We start from the raw sequence: 14,586 nt of genomic DNA on the forward strand, positions 1-14,586 counted from the left end.
CTGCACCAGATGAATATGATGACTGAGCTACAATAATCGAGACAGGAGAAAATTTAAGTGTGTACTAGAAAAGATCAGAATTTTCTCAGAAGAAGGAAACAACACTGGATGAGCTTTGACATGTGAGATAACACAGATGTTCTTAGCAGATAATTTGATGTTGGTGAGGGGACCATGTAATGACAGACCTCCTTAGCGAAACTCTCAGGTATCAACACAAGAATCTCAGTTTTTCCAGGATCAGGAATGAGGACATTTGAAGGCATTGACTTATTAATGGTAGTAAAGCGTTCATCGGTGTAGTAGAGGCTGTATTTAAAATACAAATACTGTGCTAAAATTAGAAAGCACATAGTGCTGCTCCTGCATTTCAGCCCACTGTAGTCAAAAGAAGATGACTTCTGTCTTCAGGAGTTTATATTTGCTGGCATGCCTCTGTTGTGGGATTTCCACACACATATGTGGAGCAGCATCAGATGTTGCATTGGTTAAGTCAAAAACAGAATACAAAGGGTGACCTGGTGCAAGGGTGGATTACAAAGTGGTTTGCAGGGGTGCAGTCACTGTGGGCAGGTTAGAGAACATAAATTGAAGCCCTACTGGATGCCTAGAAAGCCAAGGTGCTCTGACCTTTGAGGTCAGCCTGCCTGAACTAATGCTAAAGAAAAGAGGAGGAAAACAAACCTTGATAAAGCAAAGGAAGGAATGTTTACTAAATTAAGGGAGCGCGGTCATCAGTTCATGAAGCTCAGGCATGCTTGGGTTATGCAGCAGGACAATGATCTGAAACAAGTCCACCTCTGAATTGCTCAAGAAGAAACACAATGACTGTTTTGGAGTGACTCAGTCAAACTGTGGACTCCAACTGAGATGCTTTGACCTGACCTTAAACAGGCCGTGATCGAACACACCAGTGTGGCTGAATTCAAACAATTCTCCAAAGAAGAGTGGGCCAAACACAATCACAGTCACTTGATTGCAGTTCTTGCTTCCAATGGGGCGATAAAAAGCCCCATTATAGATTACACAGGAATCTTTTTAATAGTTCTATTTGTGTTTATCATACCTGCACACTTTCCTTTATATTTATGTTCTAACACATTCAAATTGAATTAATTATGGGTTTGAGTCACTTTTATAGAAAAATAAGTTAACCGAACTCATTGCCCCCAACTGTATCTACCTTAAGGTCTCTGCTGCAGTAAATATTACTAGTCTAGGTTTGCTTGGTTCCCTGTAAAAATGTGAATGTGGGTGCCAGTGTTAAAGCACTCAGTAGAGGCATGAAAACACAAATAAAAAGTAGTTTAAGTTTAAGCAGTGATTAGTGTGAAATTACAGTAAAATTAGATATAGTGCTTAGAGACAAATACCCACTCACCACACCCACTGCATGAGTTGATTCCTGGAAAAAGCTGGAGGAGAAGTGGCTAATTTCCAGTAGGAATGATTTTTACTGATAGAAATACAAATATAAATATAAATCTGGGGTCATGCTGACCCTACTCGGTCACTCGACGATTAAAGAGACGCCTGTTAAACCTCTCAGACTGACTGTTGTAGATAATACCAGTAAAGACTTGTCCTCATACTCTGAAACAAGCTCTTCCAACAAAAGGCAAGACTGTTAATACATTTAAGCTTTTGGCACCTTAGGATACCAAAAAAAAAAAAAAATCACACCCTGCAAGAATCTTCAAAACGTGAAGCAGCAAGCATACAAACCAAACCTGATGTTTACCCCGAGGGCGGCCTCTCATGCCAGACCAGATTTGATTTTCCAACCATTTATTACCAGCTGTCTCGTGCACAAAACGGCACGCATGTCTCCCTGCACATACACCTGATGTTTCCCGTTTCAGTGGAGGCAGTTTGTCTGCTTGGCGTCTCCATTTCACGCATCCACTTGGCCACGTGCCCAGAGGATAAGACGGCAATTATTTCCTCACAGAGATGATTCTGTTAGATTACATAAATCCATGTCTAATTCTCTCAATATGGCGTCAGGACACAAGAAAATACTGAGCGTGCTCCATGTCAGAGTCCTTAGAGACATGTCTGACAACAACTACAAAGATACTGCAGTCTGTGAGCTCGTTCTTTGGCCACTGGTGGCTAGACATTATTGCTATCACTTGAGGAGACTTTGGGTAATGAAAGAATAGCAGAGTCTTGATTAAGACAAACACATGGAGTGGCGTCCAAGGAGGAAAATTAAGAGGTTTAGAGGGAGAAATGCAGCTTTAACTCTGAGTGTGTAGCATGCGTGGACTTGAAGTCTTCATTTACCCTTCAGTGTTGGTGGCAGCAGATGGTTTCTGCAGTACTCTCAGTCCCACCGCTAACACTTTTCCTCCTCAGCGCAGGGAATACCGGGATTGCTTAAAATGAACATGGCTGACCTTTTAATTAACTACGTGGACCATCATGCTCTGTTTTAATTAAAGGGAGAGTATTCTCTGTCCTCGGCTCTAGTTTAATAATTATATAGGAGCGTATACAGTAAAAGGGCTTATAAAAATACAACCTCAGATGATCAACACGTGATTGCAATATTTCAGTATTTATTTAACACAAATTAAGCCAGAAACACCGTGTGAAAATCTTCAGCTCCAATAGGAATTAAGAGGGTAAGTAGCAGTCACCCGCTGCTACACATATGCACTCAATTAACTGATCATTAGGAAATGTGAGCACCTGTATAGAAGAAGTAGTTTGTGCAGTCTGCAGGTCTGGAGCACTGAGGTGTTGATGGGTCAGTGCCAACGAGGAAAGCATCAGTAATGATCTCAGAGAAAAAAAAGTATGGCTGCCCTTCAATCTGGGAAGGGTTATAAGGTCATTTCCAAACAATCTAGAGTCCATCATTTTACAATGAGGAAGATTATTCAGAAGACGATGCCAATACAACTGCTGATTTTCTCGGGAGTGGACAAAGCTCAGAGAAACTGCAAAAAACCCAAGAGCGGCGTCTCACACTCCACAGACATCAGTTAGCATGTTAGACGTAAAAGTTCATGACGGCACGATTAAAAAAGCCTGAACATGTTTGGCTTGTTTAGAAGGGTTTCCAGGGGAAAACGTCTTCTGTCCAAAAAGCACATTGCAGCACGACATAGGTTTGCAAGGTACATCTGAACAAACCACAAGACTTGGTGGTGGTGGAAGGGTGATGATTTGGGCTAATTTTGGAGCCACAGGACATGGGTACCTTGTAGTTACTGAGTCAATACCTAATTATTCTAGAGCAAACTGTCCAACAGCTAAAGCTTGGCTAAAATTGGGTCATGCAGCAGGACAAAGATCCCAAACACAGCAGCAAATCTACAAGAGAATGTCCAATGAAACCTCAATCCACTGAAGCAATGTTGTAAAGAAACATCTTCTACAATGATACAAGGGGCTAAAAGTTGCACAAAAGACAAAAGAAAAGGTGATCTACTACTAAGCTACTGAATCAAGGTGTGGAATCAAGAGGCTTTACTTTCTCTTTACCGTGATGAGTTTTTAAAAGAACGGTTAAGAAACCAAACTGCAATTTGAAAGATAGCATCTCAGTCAGACTGATGCTTATACATCTGTATCTTTTCATTTAAGCACTATATATTCAGATCTTCTACCTCTGTGTCACTACTGTTTTGAACGGATATAATTAAGTAATTTCACCATCAATCTATCCTCAGTATCTCATAATGATAAATTATTGTCTTAAAAAAAGTGGTAATCTTTCATTTACAAGACTATTCAGACTCTGCTGTGGTACTTCAGACTGCACCCTGTTTTCTTTAATTAAGATGTGTTCGAAACTCTGAGCCACCTGAGGCAAATTTTATTGGACATAGTTTAGAAAGCCACACTGTGTACATGAAGATCCCACGTTCCTGAAGGCACCGCCGGCACAAAAACGAAATCACGAAGTCTAAGAAATTCACTTATGGTGAGGCATCAATCAGGTCAGGGGCAATGAAAGCATTCAGTGTCCTCAAGGGCACCGTGGCTGAGATGGAGGAAGTTTTGAAGCACCTGGACGCTACAGAGAGAAGGCTTCAATCAGAGGAGGTGACCAAGAAAGCCCTTCTAACAGAGTTTGAGAAGTCTGCTGCACAGAGGAAAGTACCTGCTAGACAAAGACTCCATCGTCTCCATCAGCTTTTATGGTGGAGAAGATCGAGTCGAGTTACAGAGAGTTACAGAGAGACGACAGCCGGCGTGGAGTCTTGTCAAAAAGCAGCTCAAAGGACAAAGAACAACAACTTCCAAACAATATCAATCAACTAATGCTCCAATTTTACCATTTTCAAAGAAGCAATGCACATTTTTACCTTCATACTGTTAATATTTTTTTCATTAGATGTCCTTAAAACATGTAGCATTGTTTTCCTTTGTGTGATTTATATTAATAAATAAACAAAAAATAAACAAACAAACTCTTTCTAACTGAATTATTGTCAGAAAGGTATCAACTAATATATAATATTACTAATTACAATAATTGTGTGATTATCTAGTATTTGTTCATAAGCTTTGTATGCAGCTATCCCAATTTGTGACTAAATTTTTGACATCACTTTTTGTTTCTGGTGGAGTTTTATTCTGACCTGTGTGCTTACAGATAAGATAAGATAAGATGTACTTTATTTGTCCCAGAAGGCGGGAAATTACTTTTACAGTAGCCAAAACATAAAAAAACAACTTAGCTCCATAAATAAACACAATATCACAGAAAGATGAAAAAAAAGAATAAAGTAGGAGTTCAGTTAAAAAAAGAGGAAAAGTAAAGCATTCAGTGAATCTAAATGTAAATATGACATCAGAGGGAACTTTAATCTAAAAAGACTTCAGGTATTGTGGTATGAGTTGGTAAAGATTTTTCTGTATCTGTATATTGCACTGATGACGATAATCCGCTATTATAATAGTGTCCCATAATCTGTAGCAGTGTCGTAACGAACAAGGGATTTATTTGTGTGATTTTAATGTTCACAAAGGTGCCCAGAAAGTCTGGGGATGACGCTGCGTGTGCAGAAGTAGAAGCAGATGCACTTTGAGGACAGATATGCACTGCTCGGACTGTGGTGGCTTGTGTGGTCGTCTCCCAGAGGAACTTGCGCATGTGTCAGGTATGCGGCTTTAGTCCACCATCTAGCGGTTAATCGGCTACATGCGAATACCTGGGTGCTTGGGCTCACATCACCTGAGCGCAGTTTCAGATGAAGACCTGTTGCATTTCTCTCCCTCTCGCCAGACCTCCTGTGATCTCGGCACAGGTGAATCAGCTTCCTGCGCTGAAAAAGAAAAGAAAAAGAAAAGCCCTCAAATAGCACAACTCAAGACAGTCCAGCCTAAATTTAGTTTGAAGACGCCGCCATTAATTGTGAACCACATAAAGTGACTCATATGAGGCAGCCAGCTCGTGAAAGATGACTGGGATTACTCCCATGTCTCCTCGCTCCTGTCCCCGTGCCTGTTTACGTTCATCCGCTCTACGCTCCTCTGGCTCCCAGCCACCTCGCGGTATTTATAGCCATACAGAGGTAATCATCATCACTCAAGGAATCCTCGCGAAATCATCCTCAAACCACCAAACTTGGACTGAGTGAAAGGGCTGAATTTAGCATCCACCTGATCGGGGCTCGCCGACGATGAAGGCGCGCGCCTCACCTCAAGGTAAAGCTGTCAAATTCATCAATCAATCCGTCACTTAATTGATGTTTGCATTTCCCGCAGCACCGATCCTCCTTTATGCAGTGAATATTTTTAGCACGCTGTGCCTCTAAGTGTAGTTACTGTGACTGCTGCTTTGCTTTTCTCCTGTCTTGCTCGTGCGTCAAAAACACTTAACTTCACGAGGATAAAGAAGGAGCAGGAGCGGGAGTTTAATTAGCGATACCTGTTAACTGGCTGGTTAACGCACATCTAAAGCAACTGTCGACCTGCAGCTGATTAGAGGAGAGCGGTCGCCTTGTTCCGGCAGGCTTTGCACTGGTTGCACTAATTAAAGCGTAGGAGATCTCAGCCAGGAGCTGGAATCTTGAATTTATAATAGAAGAGCATCATCTCCACACAAGTGTTTGAACTTGAGTGAATAATGCAGATAAGGTGTGAAGCTTGCTTTGGTATAATCATTGTGCAGGCTTCTGATCTACCTCCACCTTATCAGTGCTGCAATTTCTGTTTGTTTTATGTGTTTTTGTCCAGATTTCACGGACCCACCCTGCCAGTTAGGTGTGCCGCTCCATACAAGTGCCGTGACATATAATTTCCACACAGCCCTGCCTGCAAGCAAAAAACAACAAAAAAAAAAACAAAACAAACAACCTTCCTGACTAACAATAAAAGCTATCAGATTTCTTTTGAACTTGAATGGCTGCGCTAAAATCAGCAACAGCCCACCCATGAGCGGCACAAAGCTGCGAGCGAGCCACCCGTGTAAATGTGCGCGCTGACCTTGTAGCCTCTCCCGGCTTTCAGGCGGGCGCTGTGCTCTGTTCGAGGGCAGAGCTCAACTCAGACTGTGTCCAGTTCACGTCTGAGGAGCCCTGCTGCTGATGAGTGAGTCACCGAGCCTTTGCTTCGGCTCCTCCACACTCAGTCATCTTCCTTTCAGCTCCGGCTCAGTGGAAACAGCCTTGTTTCGTCTGTCTCTGACTGGCTTCGCCACAAACTTGCTGTTTTCCAGCCTTGCCACCTCATCACCCCCATATTTCTCTGTCTCAGTCACACACACACGCACACGATTAACTGGACAATAGCAGCAACAGAATGAGGGTTTAAGTAGGTCTTTATGCTGTGCTCAGCTACTAAAAAAGATGACCAAATCTCTTTTTATGTCATTACTTTTACTACACCCACTTTCTGTGCAGTCTTGTTCCGCCCACCAGTATGATTGCTGGTACTATTTCTGTATGGCTGCTGGTTCAAAGCTTCTGTTCATCCAATCTAATGCACCGCTAGTATCAAAGCTCCCCATGACAGTGCAGTTGAATGGTGGCATCCATTCTGAGTTTAATTGACCCTGTTTGGTTGGAAATAACTGAGGTCAACAGGAAGTAAATCTTTATTTCAATTCGGTTTCATGAAATGTTAAATTCTAAAGTTTCTTTTCTTTCACTTGCAGTCAATAAAGTTAACCTACCAATCAAGTTGGGCAGGTGGAGAGTTCTTGGATTTCACGTGGCTCAGTGTTTTAACCCCTTAATGCCCAGTTTATCATACTTGACGAGATTTTATCAGTTTTTGACACCTCTACATCATCAGTGCCCCCACCCCCCCAAAAAATAAATAAAAATTAAGTGAAATAAAATAAATAAATTGCAAAAAACAAAACAATTACAAACCCCCCCCCCCAGATGTAGCAAATATATGCAAATTAAATATTTAATGTTTTTTTTTTTAATGTCAGAAGGTTCAATAGACAGTCTGTTTTTAAAAAAAATATGTTAGAATTTTCTGGAAATTGTTTCATGGTTAAGTCTTAAAGGTTTAATACCAGGTAAGAAAAAAAACGAAATCGTGTTGAAGCAGTTTATCCTGTTATAAGAGAGCTAAATGGCACTCAAAAAAATCCTGATTGAAATTTGCAGCATCTGCAGATGTTGCAGGGACGTTTGTGGTAAAAGTAACTCCACCACCATTGGGGTAGGAAAAAACATCTTGTTTTAGCAGCAGACTTTTTAAGCAGACTCAGATCTGACTGGTGGTTTTATTTGTGCAGTTTTTAAGTCTCAGTGACGACTGACGACAAGGTTAATTCAGACAATGCCTTCAAATATCTGCCAGAGTAAGTGCCAGGATGCAGTTTGAGATGGTGCGTGTCGAGATTTGTTTTTAGAATGTTAGTTCTTTGGTTTATAAAGACAAATATGCTAGGCTTCATGCTAGCAGCAGTTTGAGGCTGTGCTCAGGTACAGAGATGCATTTTGCACAGCTGATGGAAACTGAAGATGTATTTGGTTATAAAAACAAACAAATGAACTGGATATTAAGATTTTTGGCCCGGTGGTGACAGTAAATGAAAAACACTGTGTGGTAACCAGAAATGTTCATTTAGAGTAATAGTCTGACTTCCTGGTTGTGTTGATAAGTCGCAGTGATATCTTCAGTCACCCACTGAGCTCCATGAATACGATCTGAACTTTCATCCCTTTGATAGATGGTGAGATGGTTCAGTTTGGGTCAGAGTGGCAGCCTGGGCAAAGGACATTATCATCCTCAGTGTCACATTGTTTGATGCTCATAATGAAGACAAACAAGAAGGGGACAGGCAGGATGTGCCTGGGCAATGTTTATGAAATATTATTGCAGTGCTTTTCACCCATCATCCTCTGCCTCTCTCTCCTTTTTCTTCATTTGCAGCATTATGCTGAAACTGCCACGGACCGACCTCTGTGGAGATGTTCACCAGTTCAGAAAAGTCCCTCTCCCTTACACCCAGCTCTCCAACCATCGGCGGTCGGCGTGGACAGACACACGTCCAGTCCTCCCTGTCCCTCCCTGAGCCCGAAGCCTGGAGGCGGTCTAGCCCCGCGGCCCGGCCTGGGCTGGCGCAGGGAGCACGCTCTTGCTCCCTGCAGGTCCCTCACGCGGTCCCCGAGTGTCTGGGGCTGCCCCCTCGAGCGGCCAGCTTCGATGTGCCATGCGGACAGGAGGATGGCTCGTCCGATCAGGGCTCGGGGTCTCTGAGCCCTCACGGCATGCTGCGGCGGCGCGGGGGACTCGTGGAGCAGAAGGACATCATCATGGCCCACCAGGCTCATAAAATACAGAGCACGCCGCAAGCCCGCAGGAAGGAGTGGGAGTAAGTATAAAAGAGATTCAGAGTCAAAGGATTCCTTTTAAACTGTACGTGTAAAGATGATAAATCTCCATGGAGGAGGATGAAAGTGCCAACGTGAAAGAACCTACATTCTGGATATGAAGTGTAACTTTTCAAACTGCACATCATTAGATCCCTCAAGGTTTACAGGATATGGATGAGGATACAGATTTGATTTCAATATTTCAGTAAACATGTCTCAAAAATTTTATAGCAGCAGATACTTGTCAAGGCAAGACAAGCCCAGGCGTAATTAAGAGCCTCAAATCATGGCCTCCTTTCATTCAAGGATCCAAAAAAGCCGTGCATGAGAGGAAGCATGCATAATTGCATGGCTGTTGAACTGGAAGTGGAATGTAGCTGACACTGATGGTAGTAATTACACCTGGTGCTTTTCCTGTTGAGATGCATCAAAGTCTGTGTGACAGCGAGACATACTGTAGCTTCAACGAGCGAACACACGGGCTAAAGAAAAAGAAAATCCAATTTTCCTTGTGACTATCAAAGAGTGTTTTAGCTGTTCCATAGTTTAGCTTAATTTTCAGCATTTCTAGTTCAGAGCTACAACAGGCAGCATGAAAGACACCAACAGAGGATTTAGCAGTTTAGGAGATGGTGAAGGCAAACACGGAGCTTCATCGGGTGGTCATAAATACGACTGCAAATGCATGATATCGTCAAAATTGATGGTTTGTGTTGTTTTACAAGGGGATAGTCTTTATATTCAGCTAGCCCCTTTGCCGTGGAGTGACAAAAAATCTATTGGGCAAAGGGGAAAGTAGTAACCATCATGTAAATCCAAAAAATTTGACGTAAACAAGTGGTTGGTGGGGATGGTTGGACATTATGCAAGCCACACACCTTCAGATCTGCTCTTTTGTATATGTACAGTTTAAACAAAGAATACTGAGTCTTTGTATTTAGTCATAATAACTGATTAATCTGTAATAGTCAGACTTAAAGTTTGTATTCCTCCTGCTCACTAAAAGCTGCATAATTCAACCTCAAGGGATTGAGATTGATTGTTGGCGATTACTGAAATTCATTCCCTGATCATGCAAAAGATCCTCCGCCTGAGACCGGGAGGAGATACAAACCCAGCCTCAGGAGGTCACGAGCTAGTGTACTCCCAGTGCCGGCCCCAAGCCCAGATAAATGGGAGGGATGCATCATGAAGGGCATCTGGTATGAAATCTGTGCCAAATCAAATATGTGGATCCATCCGCTGTGGCGAACCCTCTGGGAAATAAAGGAGCAAAAGAACCAGCACCAGATTAAATGCATCAAAAATTGATATCAAAAACAGCAGGCCAAGCCTGGACTGCCATATGCACACTTACTTTGTAGTACATTTGCACAAAAACTGTAAACACTCCTGCCTGATGGTATTTTCAGAAAAAATATCTCAGCAAATCAGTTTTCTATTGATCTTCTGGCTGGATGCAAACCGTCTCTGTGGTGAGACTGGTGCAGATAAACCAGCAGGCAAAAAGCTGACCCCGTGACACACTTTAAGGACAGCTCATGTTTGTAAAATGAAGCAAAAATTCATAAAGATGGATAGATAGATTGACAAGCTTGGGAAAATACACAGGGAACATGCAGAGAGAAAAATGAAAAACACAAATATGAACTTAAATGGGATTTTTTTGAATTAATGAGAGCTACACTTATTTTTAGTGTTATTTGCAGACCTTTATTTGTTGAGTTATTTAGCTGTAATTTTAATTTCATTTTTATTTTCTGGCAGTTTTTGCTCTCCATGCTTTCACTAAAATGTGCTATGTGGATTATTGAGGCTTAATAACGACAAGGAAGAAAATTTTCAAGCCAAATTGTGAAAGACCTTGTAACCAGCAGCCTTCTTCTTTGCCTTTGTTTGCACATTGCTTCAGCAGTGAAATGATGTAATACCATCAGCAGGGCAGTGTAGTCACAGCAAATATTCCACAGGACATCTTGCAGGGTAAATACCAAAAACATAGTGTGGAAATTATTAACCATTAGAGTATAAAGTGCAATGCTTCTTATTGTTACCACTTATCCTTGTTTTGTTGCTCAGATACAAAGTGCTCCTTTCAAAAGGTGCTCCATTGCTGCGCTACATACAGTGCGCAGACGCCTTTGTTGTGCATTGTTCCACCAATGAATCACTCGATCAGTTTCCACCTCTTTCCTCAGCTGATTTGATTTTTTTTCTCCTCCTGCCTGTGCAACACGGCCAGCTGCGGTTTACTGTAATCAGATGCGGTACAGTGTTATTAATGGCAGGGCTCAGGGTACTTGCTTGTGAACTTCTGAACTCTGGAGCCACATCGCTCTGATTATCCGCTTCCAGCCACTTGAATGTGGAGTGCCACTCCATCAGCGTGACCTCTAACCTTACAGTGAGTCCCCTCTCCCCTCCACCTCCTCTTCCTCCCTCCATCCTCTGATGTACCCTTACAACCCACTGCATGTCCACTTTACAGGTGTGCTGTCATATTCTCTCTTTTGTTTCTTCTTCCATTTTCTCTCTCTCACATGTACAGACACAAAAACAAATTAATGCTTTTGATCACAGGCATTAAAATTTTCTATCTATGTTACCTGCAACTTCAGGATATTTCCATCCATCCATGCTCTTTAACCCTTATCCATTCAAGCCTATTTATCATTCATGCTCACATCTGCTCAATCAGACACAGGGAAAACATACAAACACCACACAGAACCCCTCCCCCCCCCAAGCAGGTTCAAACCCAGCTGTAAGGCATCAGCATTAACCCTTGCACCAAGAAGCAGGACCTAATATTAGGGATGGACTGCTGCTGTATGTGTATTGTGCATATTTGTCCATTAGGGGATGCTAGGGAATCAAAGTAGAGAAGCAGCAGGGAAGCGGCACATGATGCCTTCTGAGTTTATCAGTAGAGTTTAGACATTATGGAGCTTAATCTCGAAGTGCTGACAGCTTTTCTAAAGACAAAATTAACATTAATGACATACATTGAATGATTTGGCATTTCAGTGCAACTTCTGTCTTCTCGTGAAACTTTTAATTATTCATTTTTGTATAGATGACCAACACACCTCTTTTTTTTTATAGCTGTTTTAGGCGTTAATGTAAACATCTGTACCATTGTTCTGAACCCACAGGTGCGATTTAAATATGCTTCAGCATCACCAAATCTGCGGTGATACGAGAAGCAGTTATTGGTCGACTCAAACTGACACAACTCAGTACTAGAGGATGTCTGTTGCTAGGGAACAGAGAGAAAAATAAAATGCTATAACCACTCCAGTCAATGTTGGGTGAAAGCCTGTCTGCAATTATATAAAAGCTCTTCAGAGTTCTGGCACAAAGTACCTCCCATTAACGTTTTCACTCTCGGTGCATGTCACCTGCAGGCTCACTTCATCTGTCTTCCCCTCTATGTGGTTCCTGTCACGTGTGCTTCAAGCATCTTGTAAAACGAGGCCCGTTTCTGTTAAGTTCAGTTTAGGCCCAGGCAGGCCGATAAAACCTTTTCCTCCTCTGTGGCTGGCGGCTATTTTTGGAAGTAGGTTGCAAGCAAGAGCAGAAAAAAAAGTCAAAGAGTGTAAAGACAGACTACACCTGGCTAGTCACCTGTAGAGTATTTTTCAGTCATCAACAGTAAAGCGATGGTGCTGTACAGTTTCCTCTGTCAGGATGACCCCTTGTGTGTGTGTGTGTGTGTGTGTGTGTGTGTGTGTGTGTGTGTGTGTGTGTGTGTGTGTGTGTGTTGGGATAAACAGATTTCTGTAGGAAGAGGTTGCTCTATTGTGCAACATGGCTTTTGTTGGCAGAAATGAAAAGAACGGAGCAGGAATTCAAGAGAGCTATGTCGCTATGGAAACAACAGCAAAGAGAGAGAGAGAGAGAGAGAGAGCTGGAGACACACTCTCTCTCTCACACACACACACACACAAACATGCGCTGTTTGCAGAGATGGACAAATATTTTTGTTGCTAAACATACAAATAGATAATTTTTTAATTTATTTTTGTAATGAGCGCTTTTAACATTTAATTAAGAAAGTGGAGCTGAACGCGGGAGACGTTAACACAGGCATCATCAGCTACATGTTGATATTCATTGCCCGCTGATTCTTACACCCTGCACTCGGTAGGTCAGTGCAGCCTTTTGTTGCTGCCCTGCTTTGCACGACACGCCCGCCTGCTCCGTGCAGATGAAGCAGAGGAGGAGGCGGGGCTCAGTGTTTGGAGCTCAGTTAGGAACTTATTTGCAGATCCCCCTTCTCTCCCCCAGATCTCGGCTTGTTTGCCAACCATTCGTCACTCTCTCTCGGCTTGCTTTCGGTGGCTGTCTGCGAAATCGCGATACCTGCACTGAGTCGAGTCTGTCAGTCAGCAGCCGAGTGCGATATTTCCTGTCAGGGTATCGGCGCTGTGGTTGATTTTAATTGTGACAAGCCTCGGGCATGAAATAAGCCTCGGCTGAATAATATTGCGTCTGTGGGGGCTGAAGTGGTCATCTTCGGAAAACAGTGGGGAGGGGGAGGAGAGCAGCAGATGGAGCGAGAGAGCCCGGTTGCCTAATGAGGTCTCACTTGTGGCACTGAGCGTGAAAGAGACCCTGCTTTCTTTTGCTTTCCCTCAAAAAAGGGAGCAGCCCTAAGATCTATTTCATGCTCTATTTTTACTCCTGACTTTTACTCCAGTATTAGCACAATGGCCTAGTTTTTAAATGTTTTAATAGTGCAAGTCTGTCTCCATTAAGGGGGGAAAATATGACAATGCTGTCTGATTGTCAAATGGTGAACGTGCTTGAATAGGAGAAGCTCGCATGTATATATATATATATATATATATATATATATATATATATATATATATATATATGATGTATGTATGTATGTAAGAGCAACTTCTTTACTTGCTTGCTCGTTCCATGTACCCACACACCTGTTGTCTTTTCTGTGCATTGTCTAGTATTTGGCTTTATTTAGCTTTAACACCCCTCTCTTTTCCCACAGCACCCACAAACATCTTTACATAATGGATTCTGAACCACATACCCACACAGCCTGCTGAATATAGTCTTCTGCTCTTTTTTTTCTTTTTCTTTTTTTTTTAAGGAAAATGTTTTTGTTCATCCTCAACAAACTCTAATTGCTATGGTAACAAAATATATGTCCCTCCTCTCCGCCAGCCTTCATTCAGATGGAATTTGCAGTGAAATAGTACTGTGGGAGGGGGCTTCTGCTGCTTATGCGCTCTTGGCTGATAATTTTCCAGCAGGTGATAAGACTGACTGATCCGTCTAGGCAGGCGAGCCTTGCTGCTGCACGCAGGAGTTTCGGGTTTAGTCGCGTTAAACGGGCTTCCTTTCGCACGAAAGCTTCCTTTCGTCAAGTTCGGGAAGATGCGCAAAGTTTGGAAAGACTTTCCTCGGATGTCTCCGTCTGATGAGCTCAGAGTAGTTTGTGATCGTGTAGCTGCTCCCGGTTTGTCAGATCAAAACAAGCTTGGATGTTGATATAAAATAAAAGGTCTTAACTCAGTGGATTTTTTTTACCCCTCCTCCGCTGCCTGAGTTTACGGTAGAGACGCGCGCGTTAAAAGTTGCTCAGAGCGGACTGTTGGCGCGGTTTAACAGATGGGATAGCGGAGGTTTTGTTTGTTTGTTTGTTTGTTTTTTGCAGCTTATGCACCTGAATCTTCATTAAGTGCATGGAAGATTTTCCTGACCCATAAGCCAACTGAATGATATCCCCCCACCTTTTTTACCCTCTTGTGGATATGGA

The 14,586-nt window shown here is 42.5% G+C and overlaps 1 protein-coding gene across 1 annotated transcript in view; it reads left to right on the plus strand.

Moving 5' to 3' along the window:
- The first annotated feature begins 5,217 nt into the window (after positions 1–5,217).
- Positions 5,218–14,586, plus strand: part of cacna1eb (calcium channel, voltage-dependent, R type, alpha 1E subunit b) — a 72,578-nt gene continuing 63,209 nt past the window's right edge. The window contains exons 1-2 of the mRNA XM_085140323.1: positions 5,218–5,667; positions 8,356–8,797. Coding sequence (XP_084996449.1) covers positions 8,394–8,797 — 404 coding nt within the window. The 5' untranslated portion in view covers positions 5,218–5,667; positions 8,356–8,393. The remainder of the gene's footprint in view (positions 5,668–8,355; positions 8,798–14,586) is intronic.

Source organism: Neolamprologus multifasciatus, chromosome 18 (genome assembly GCF_963576455.1).
Source record: "Neolamprologus multifasciatus chromosome 18, fNeoMul1.2, whole genome shotgun sequence".
NCBI classification, from domain to species: domain Eukaryota; kingdom Metazoa; phylum Chordata; class Actinopteri; order Cichliformes; family Cichlidae; genus Neolamprologus; species Neolamprologus multifasciatus.